Source organism: Zingiber officinale, chromosome 1A, assembly GCF_018446385.1.
Source record: "Zingiber officinale cultivar Zhangliang chromosome 1A, Zo_v1.1, whole genome shotgun sequence".
NCBI lineage: Eukaryota > Viridiplantae > Streptophyta > Magnoliopsida > Zingiberales > Zingiberaceae > Zingiber > Zingiber officinale.
The window spans coordinates 89,374,614-89,385,181 of NC_055987.1; the positions used below are offsets into that span (position 1 = coordinate 89,374,614).

The 10,568-nt window shown below is 40.5% G+C and overlaps 1 protein-coding gene across 1 annotated transcript; it reads right to left on the reverse strand.

Annotated features, from left to right (window-relative positions):
* Window positions 1-8,975: 8,975 nt before the first annotated feature.
* On the reverse strand, window positions 8,976-10,089 carry LOC122006375. The gene is made up of 2 exons (XM_042561855.1): window positions 9,452-10,089; window positions 8,976-9,388 (listed from the first exon to the last, which is right to left on the reverse strand). Exons 1-2 carry the CDS (start codon window positions 9,784-9,786, stop codon window positions 9,265-9,267), a joined length of 459 nt encoding a protein of 152 aa, XP_042417789.1. The 5' UTR covers window positions 9,787-10,089; the 3' UTR covers window positions 8,976-9,264.
* Window positions 10,090-10,568: the final 479 nt, after the last annotated feature.

Below are 10,568 nucleotides of genomic sequence, written 5' to 3' on the forward strand. Positions count from 1 at the left end.
TTCAGCAGAAGGATGGTAAAAGACTTACTCCAATTTCAGGTGAAGCTGTTCATGGGACCACAAGTCTAAAGGGCCATGCACAAGGTGCTTTAAGTCCACATAAGAAAAGAAATCAGAGGGCAAAACCCAAACTGCAGCACATTGGAAGGCTATCAGGTGCCAAGGAAGGGTCTCAAGCTAAATATACTAGCAGAAAGGCGAAAGGACTGACCAAAGAGAGGCAACTTCAGTCAACACTGCAAAGGAGACAATTGGGAGTTGGCTTCAAGGTTAGTAATCGAAGATTACAGTCCACATCTCACAAACTCAGCCAAAGGAAAAAAGCAAAATATGAACAAGGCTTTTGGCACACATCAGACCTTTGTGCACGACATGGTTCAGCAATCAGCAAATATGCATGCAGCTCCCCAATTCAGCAGCATGAATCAAGATGGAATCAGTCAAGGGCAAATGGAGTCTTTAGCAGCTAAATGTTGTACACGTAATGCTGCACAACTGGGAAGTTCACCAACTGGGGAAGGATTTCAGACTGCTGGGCAGTGTACACAACACACTGCATGTACTAGAATTGCAGGCAAGGGGCAGCACGGTCAAACTAAGGGACACCAGATTGTGCCAATCGTGCCAGATGGAACAGTTCCCACTGCAGAAAATCAAGTCACCAGTGCTTCACAGCAGCCACAGTTGCAGTGCAGACTAGAGGATCAAATGGCAGTACTGAAATTGGCACGGAGTGAACTTAGCCGCAAAGGAAAGCAGCACCTCAACAGGACTCCTACAGAGCCAGCAAACCACCAAAATCGTAGCAATACACCAATGGGTGGCCTGACTAAGGTAGGAGGATGCTGTAGAAAATATGTTCTAAATGCATGATAGACGAATTAATTAAATGCGATAAAAACTTACAGCGATCTCCCGCAGATCTGCAATCGACAATGACGAAGCTCGCTATCGGAAGAGCGATCACAGGATCGGAAAGCCCTCCGCAATTCCACAAACCAAATCCCGCCGCTTTGGATGTTCTCCTCTTACTCTCGTCGCACGATCGCGATTTCTCACACCCTGAGCCTTGGACGGACCCCCTTTATATAAGGAAATACCCTAGGGGCATAATGGACATTTCCATTATGTGTAGTGGGGAACATGGGCCACGTTCCCCACTATCCCCATTTCTAACATCTCCCACTCGTCCAAGGTAAGTCACTAAGACTAGTTCATTCAGGTAAGTCACAAAGACTTAATAAGTCACATAGACTATTAGAGAGTTTGGTCACATAGACCATATGAGAACATCCAATCCATACCTAGAGAAAATGGTTCGTGCGACAGCAAGCACACTGAGCGATAGTTGCTAAGAAGATTGTTACACCTTGACTTAGCCGCTCGTTGAGCAATCAATGCTAATAAAGTTGTTACACTTTGCTTAGCTGCTCAAATAAATTAGAGACACACTCTTCATGGCACATAGCCTCTTTCCTGGTGGCACATAGCCTTTATCCAGGATCCATCCAATCTTCAAGTGACACACAGCCATTATCTTGAAGATATCCATGTCTTGCTATTTACCCAGATTAAATAATTTTCATTTACATCGATATGAACATCTCTAATCCCTTTTAATGACCATTATGTCAAGAGCATGTTCCATATCCAATATTCACATTCATTTCTATACAAAACAGAAATGGGTCGACCAGTGAATAACAACAAAAGATGTAAATATATTTAATCTTCCTTTTTAGCTAGAATCAATTCATTTTAATCAGTCGCTTTCCTAGTTATGCTCCATAGACCGAATCATCCATAGTCATAGGATACACGCTAAAGTAGCAGTTACTGATTAAAACTTCAAGTAAACAGCTAAATAGTCACTAAGGTAAAAATTGAGATTAACATATAATCTCAAAGGTCTCACATAGTAGAGAAACAGGGATTCATTCTCCTACTACCTTTATTGTCGCAATAGCACATGTGGTTTGAATCACATGCTACGATGTTATTCTCTTTACTAAAAAGAGTGCATGTTGTCTTCAAATTTAACATCGTACAGATTTCGATCTAGACATACCTAACGTCTAATCCTGAATTCAACATATGAATTCTAATCTGGCTTTCAACAGGTTCAGTAAATGGTGGGTTCATTTACTTCGATCATTATTTACACATAAATGATCTCATCTTGACACAATTATCAAGACGACCTCAACTTATGAATTTGTCTCTAATTTCATAATTTCAGCTACGTAAGCTGTTTCATAAGTAACGGTCTTACCCCTATTTGTACTTAACAAACAGAGATGATTGTCCATGTGAGTGGACCAATCTCCACCTGCCAACATGCTCACCGAGATCTTACATGAATGTAACAAATACAACATATACACTGAATAAATTATGGCAAATTACATAATCATAACACAAAGTTTGATTGTTATTTCAATATTGTTACATTCTACGAAGTCCCAAAGACTTTACATGTTCTTTAAATGACTCTTTAGTCATTGGCTTAGTAAAAGGATCTGCAAGCATAACACGTGTAGGGACATACTCAAGAATGACTTTTCTTTTAGCCACAATATCCCTTACAAAATTATATTTAATTTCTATATGCTTGCCTTTGCTATGATATTTGGGATCCTTGGAAAAAGGTATTGCAGCTTGACTGTCACAGTAGATAGTTACTGGACTCCCACTATCCTCAGTAATTTTCAGATGCTTCAGAAACCTCCTCAACCAGACTGCTGCTTGCACAGCTGCTGAACATGCCACATATTCAGCTTCCATAGTCGACAAAGCTACACAAGCTTGTTTCTTGCTGTTCCAGGAGATGGTGCCACCATTCAGCAAGAATGCATAGCCTGATGTGGATTTTCTATCATCCAGGTCTCCAGCCCAATCTGCATCTGAATAACCTTTCAGACTCATATCTGATCCTTGAAAACAGAGACAATAATCTGTTGTCGCCTTCAGATATCTGAATATCCTTTTTACTGCCTTCCAGTGTCTCGGTCCTGGGTTTGACTGGAAGCGACTGACCAAGCCCACAACATAGCTGATATCGGGACGTGTACACAACATAGTGTACATCAAACTACCAATAGCACTGACATATGATTTTTTATTCATCTCAGCTATTTCCTCTGGAGTTTTAGGACACATACTCTTGCTCAACACAGTACCTTTCACAATAGGTGTATGTTCTATGTTGCAATTAGACATGCTGAAATGATGTAACATCTTATTTATATAAGACTCTTGTGACAGACCCAAAAGTCTTTTAGGACGATCTCTTATGATCTTCACCCCTAAGATGTATTCAGCTTCTCCCATATCTGTTGTATCAAATTGTGATGACAGCCACTTCTTGACTTCATTCACATATCCTATGTCATTTCCAGCTATCAGCATATTATCAACATATAATGATAAAATGACATATTTTCCTTTTTCACTTTTCAGGAAAACACAATGATCCTCATTGATCATCTCGAAACCATAAGATAAAACGACTTCGTTAAATCTTATGTTCCATTGTCTTGACGCTTGCTTTAGCCCATATATAGACTTTCTAAGTCTACATACTTTTTGCTCTTGGCCTTCAGCAATGAAACCTTCTGGTTGAACCATATAGATTTCTTCGTCAAGATCACCATTAAGGAAAGCGGTTTTTACATCCATTTGATGTAATTCTAAGTCATAATGTGCCACAAAGGCTAAAATAACTCTTATTGATACAAATTTCACTACGGGAGAAAATGTCTCTTCAAAGTCAATACCCTCCATTTGGGTATATCCTTTTGCAACTAAACGAGCCTTGTATCTGTTAATCGATCCATCTGCTTTCCTCTTTATTTTGAGAATCCATTTATTCCCAATAGCCCTTCGGCCCGGAGGAAGATCGACTAAGTCCCAAACATGATTTTGAATCATGGACTCCATCTCTTCAACCATTGCAGCTTTCCATTTTTCTCTGACTCTACATCCCAATGCTTCCTCAATGGATTGAGGCTCGTCGTCGTCAATTGGAAGTGTAACCAATGCCTCATTCTCAATATCAAACCTCTTCTTAGGTTTGATCTTACGAACACTTCTCCGTAAGTTGGGCTGTTGAGAAGTCAACTCATGACTCGGCATATCACTCCCATTCGGTTGACTAGACTCAGGTATCTCTTTTGACACCTCTCTCGTTGATAATATCTCATCCTCCTCAAATAGAGGAACATTTTTATCAACATCACCTCTGATTGGGAACTCTGTTTCGAGAAAAGTCGCATCTCTCGAGTCTATTTCGGAGATGGTTCCATCTAGTTGCTCACCTATGAAAACATAACCTTTGGAGGTCTCATGATATCTTATAAAGATACATTTCTTACCTCTAGGCCCCAGTTTTCCATACTTGTGAGAACTATCATGAACATAAGCAGCTGACCCCCAGGGTCTCAGATTACTCAAATCTGGTTTTCTGCCTGTCCAACGTTCATATGGGGTAGATGGAACTGACTTTGAAGGCACTTTGTTAAGTATATAGGCTGCAGTTAATAATGCATCTCCCCAATAGGAGATTGGCAAATTAGCTTGCACCATCATAAACCTAACCATTTCAAGAAGAGTCCTGTTTCTTCTTTCAGCTACCCCATTTTGCTGTGGAGTTCCAGGGATTGTCAATTGTCTAATAATCCCTCTATCATTACATATTGTCTTGAACATATCAGACAAATACTCCCCACCACGGTCAGTGCGTAAAGTCTTAACTTTACGTTCCGTTTGATTCTCAACTTCGTTCATATAACGAATGAAGCAATCTAATGCTTCGGATTTGTGAGAAATCAAATACACATGACCGAACCTAGAGAAATCATCAATAAATGTAATGAAATAGGAAGCTCCATGTCTAGCCTTCACATTCATTGGACCACAAATGTCCGAATGAATTAACTGCAATGTTGATTCAGATCTAATAGCCTTACCAAATGGTTTCCTAGTTGCTTTTCCAGCAAGACAATGCTCACATATAGACAATTGAATCTTAGCTCGAGTGCCCAATAGACCCTCTCTAGCTAATCGATTCATACGTTCTTGTCCTATGTGTCCTAATCTAGCATGCCAAACCTCATCAGTTATATCTGCATCACTAGTTAAAGCAATGTTTGAAAAACAACCATCAATAGCATAATTGACATCTGGTTCTACATCAAGAACCATAAAACCATTTGTTAAATAACCATATCCGATTGACATCGAGTCAATCTTAAGTTCAACAGACCGACTGTAAAAATTAATACAATACCCTAAATCAAGAAGACACGTAACGGAAACAAGATTCCGTCGAATTTCAGGAGCATACAGGACATCATGTAGAAATAAAACTCTACCACCACATAGGTTGAGTTTGCAAGTGCCGACTCCTTTGACTTCAACTCTTGCATTATTTCCCACATAGATCCACTTGTTGCCAGCTGGTACCCGACGGTACTCAACAAATGTAACTCGTTCCCGAGCTACATGGTTGGTTGCTCCCGAATCTATAATCCACAAAGGATAAGAATCAGCTAACAACACTGAACTAGCAACAAAATGCTCTTGAAAAGAAGACACATTTGGATTTACCTTTTTCGGCTCAGTGCACTCCCGAGCAAAGTGGCCCTTTTTGCCACAGTTAAAACAAGTCAACTTGTTTTTAGGTTTCTTTCCAGTCTTCTTAACTACCTTCTTGATTGAGCCTTGTCCCACAACAGCAGCTTCCCTCTTCTTTCCCTTCCCTTTCTTGAACCATTTCTTCTTGGATCCATATGATCCTGCAGAACCTACAGCCACATAGGCTTGTCCAGAAATCCTTGCGGATTCAACTCTCTCCGCCTCCAATTCTACATGGCGTGAGACATCAGTGAAAGTCTTGATACTCTCACTGTGAGTTAAGGTCTGCTTCATGGTTTCCCAAGAATCTGGAAGTGAACGTATAACTGCTTGAACCTGTTGTTCATCAGTCAACTCATGACCAGCAGTTTTAAGCTCCCGAATCATGTTCGACATCTCCCTGAGGTGTTGAACCATTGACACGTTCGGACGCTTTTTTTAGCTGTCAAATTTAATTGTCGAAGTTTGCTCGGACTTACTCCACTGTATTTTTCTTTAAGGGCAACCCAGACTTCATGAGCCGTAAGATATGACTCATATTCAAAAGCTAGGTCGTCTACCATTGAACTAATCAATATACCCTTTGCAGTGGAGTCCTTTTTCTTCCATGCCTTATAGGCATCAAGATCTCGTCTGTGTTGTGCAGTGGGACCATCTACAGGTACTTCCATAACCTGATTTACAGCCTCTATAACTTCTTGTTCCTCAAGTACATATTGTATCTTGAGGTGCCATATCTTGTAGTTATCCCCATTAAGTTTCTCACCTTTGTTGAGTTCAGCTATTATGTTTTTGGTTGCCATAATCTATCATAAATAAACAAATTATTTAGTATTCAGTGTATATCATATGTATGCAATTTATGATTGACTTAATATTACTTTGAGTTGGTTTACAAAATCAAGTGACAACAATGTTTTCACTCATCATCCGTATGACCAATCAAATTAATATTAATCAATTCTATTACATACATCCCAACAAATGAACTAATCATTTATAATATCATGAATTCATTAATTAAATGAACTAATCATTTAATATATCATGTTTTTTTTTAATTAAATGAACTAATCATTTAATACATTATGAACTAATCATGTATCATGTCAAGCAAACAGCATAAATAAATGAACATATCATTAATATAACATTATGCTGTAAATTGTTAACATATAACCAACTGACATGAATGAAATAGACTAACTATTGTTCATACAAAACGACAATAAAAATAACAGAACTCTAATAAACTAGATAGGCAGCTACCACTCCCACTAGGACAGACACTAGTGCAGTAGCTAATATAATCCCTCTCAGCCTGGACTCATTTGGGGTAATTACAGGCAGGACAGCTTCAAGGCTTTCTATTGGATCCACAATTGGATCCTTTTCTGGTTCCTCCTCGATCATTTCCGGGTCCTCTTCGAACTCTTCCGGATCCTCTTCAGTCATCTGATAAAGCAGTTCCTCACATAATACAGAATATGTGACGCGTCCTTGATGACGCCCCCAAATATAGTCTGCTATCATCCTAGGATTTGTTGGCAATGAACGCATCAAAGCCCAAATCCTATAACTGTCCAGGACTGGAAACTCTTCTCGCTCAAGTTTCCAAAACAGATCATCAAGCCGTCCAATGTGTCCGTCGATTCCATAAGTAGAGTTATACTCTATCTCCTGAATCTGCTCCCTGAGCTGATTTCGTCGCACTTCGCGACGAGTCAATGTGGTAATCGTCCGTGCCATCTGAAAAATTGAAAATAAATAAGTCAGTACAAAACCGACTAACCAGTACAAAACCGGCTTATTTCAATTTATACAGGCATAGTACCAACAACATAATCAATCAAGAAAAACAAATCTTCTCGATTTTCAGGAGTTCAAGTCGACAATTAGAACTAATCTAATTGGTCAAACCCATTGGATCGGTTGATTAGGGATCCAGATCCTAAGCTCAGTCCTTTGTCCTTAATTAGAACTAATCTAATTGGACAGGGATTTTTGTACCTATGTTCTGTTACTTTTTTTCTCTAAGTCCATTTCTACCAATTTCAGACCTATTGATCAAACTCAGGTCCGTTTGATCAAACCAATGTCCATTGGTTTAAGTCCGATCAATTAGAACAAATCTAATTGTTATGATCAAATCTGACCCATTAGAACAAATCTGGTCATTCGATCATATTTGGTCCAAGCTCTAATTAATCAACCCAAATTGATTTTGGGTTTGGATCAAATTGATTCGATTAAACCAACTAATGATTTAAACCTGAACCGGATCTAAATGGACCAAAATTTATTTTGATCATTTATTATAAATAGAAATTAATTGAAACTAATATTCAATTAATTATTACATGCATCAATATAAAAAATACTGCTACGGTACAGTAGACATGCATTAACATATTTCAATGATGCATTATTCGGCAAACATAACATGTATGCAATAATTCATAATGAAACATTTCATTTTTTATATTTAATTGCATGCAGCATGTTCGCTCACGTTTTTTTTTTTTTTTTTAAATCAAACTATTTCTCACGTGAAGCACTGTGCTTCGTTATTTCTTCGCATCACCGTTTTCTCCGCCGTATGCACCCCACGTTCGCACGTTGCTCAAGTCACGCACCAGCGACAATCATGGTACAGAAACGGCAAGAGGCCGAGGCCGCCTCAAGCACGAAGTCGGCATTTTCTTCACCACAATCTATTCGTCGCCCATCACCACAGTGCCTCACCCACGACGAACGCAGGTAGCAAGTCTCTGCTTGTGCAGAAATTGTGAGAGGCAGCAGCCATGAGCACTCCGTCAACCAACCAAGACGCCATCATAGGCCACATAATGCCTTCACCGGTATTTCATTGCGGCCTAATCCCTGCTTTGATGGAAATCACTAGAGCAGCGACGTTAACGCCGATGGTGACTCTTACCAGCGACCCTGTCGCTGGTGAGCGACGTCGTATGTTACGACACATTAGTCGTGCAAAAGACAGTGACGAGAAATGGCAAATCGAGAAAACATCGGAACAACGATTTTATAATTCGTCTTATGCATTTAGAAATAACTACGTGCTCTGATACCAATGTAGAAAATATGTTCTAAATGCATGATAGACGAATTAATTAAATGCGATAAAAACTTACAGCGATCTCCCGCAGATCTGCAATCGACAATGACGAAGCTCGCTATCGGAAGAGCGATCACAGGATCGGAAAGCCCTCCGCAATTCCACAAACCAAATCCCGCCGCTTTGGATGTTCTCCTCTTACTCTCGTCGCACGATCGCGATTTCTCACACCCTGAGCCTTGGACGGACCCCCTTTATATAAGGAAATACCCTAGGGGCATAATGGACATTTCCATTATGTGTAGTGGGGAACATGGGCCACGTTCCCCACTATCCCCATTTCTAACAGATGCAATACTGCTGGACAGCAAGATGGCAATGAAGTGCATAATGGAGCAGTGCCTCCAACTGCTACTGCATCACAAGACAGTTCTCAAGCTTAGACAGGTATTCGGCTAGTGGTCAATGATGGTGCACAGGGCAAATCTAATTCCAATAGCATGCCAAGCTCAGACTCAGTAGAAGACAGTGATTGCTTAACACCAAGACAGGAGTCACTTGGTTCCAGTTATGGCAGCAGTAATTCTGGCAGTACAGCAAATGGCACAGAAATGAACACACTTCCAGAGCCACAATGGACAGTGCAAACTAGAGCCAAATCTGCAAAGAGACAGATATCTGCAAACCAAGTACACATCAGTGTGATGTCTGGGCAAGATATAGAGCTGGTTTCAGCATTACCTGCAGCTGGGTACACTCAAATTCTGCGTCCACAGCACACAGAAGCAGAAATTCAGCAGCCTGCAGATAGGAAACAGCATGCTGGGATTAGAGGGAAAGATATCAAGCAACAGCGAAGTCATAAACAGCAACCAGCCGGCCATCAGAGGACAAAGGAGCAAACTGAGATGAGGAAAAACAGATTTCTGCCTGGTAAACAGCAAGAATCTGCAGCAAACAGAAAGGTTGGGCTTTTGGTAAGTAGTGCAGCGGATGGTATGGAAGATCGGGTACAAACTAGAAATCAAGCGGCACGGCGGCTCAGGCCGTCTACCTCCACATGAAGATTGCCTCATGGAATGTGAGGGGCTTCAACCAAGCCCCCAAACAGAGGGAAGTGCAGAACTTCTTTCTGAAGCACCAATTAGCAATAATGGGCATCTTGGAGACAAAACTGACAGAGGCGGCGTTCCTACGGATGAAACTAAGAAGGTTCCGGAACTTGGAAGTGGTACATCACATTGAGCAGGGCTTTCAAAGAAGCAGGATATTGGTCTGCTGGGATCCGGCCAAGATCACCTTTGACATATTGGCATGGCATGCGCAGTACATACATGGGAAGATCACTTGTCTAACTACACAGAAATCCTTTATGCTTACTTTTGTATATGGACAGCTTAATATTCCGAAAAGAAGGAGGTTATGGGAGGGGCTCAACATGCTTGGATGTGGCATGGAAGCACCTTGGATATTGCTTGGAGACTTTAATTCACCGTTAACATTTGAGGACAAAAAAGGTGGAATGCCAATCACACCTTACCAAGTTACAGATTTTGAAGAATGTGTAATGCAAAATGGATTAGAGGATCTTCATCATACGGGTTGCACATACACATGGACTAATAATGAGGTCTTTTGTAAGTTGGATAGGTGCTTGGTCAACAAGCGATGGTTGGAGCAGGACACAAGAGGGGTAGCTGAATTTTTACCACCTGGCTATGTTTCTGATCATACACCCTGTTTGGTCACCTTCATGAGCACAATGGATTCCGGCAACAAGCCTTTCAAGTATTTTAACATGTGGACCACTCATGACACTTATAATAGTGTGGTAGAGGAGCAATGGAATAGGCTAGAA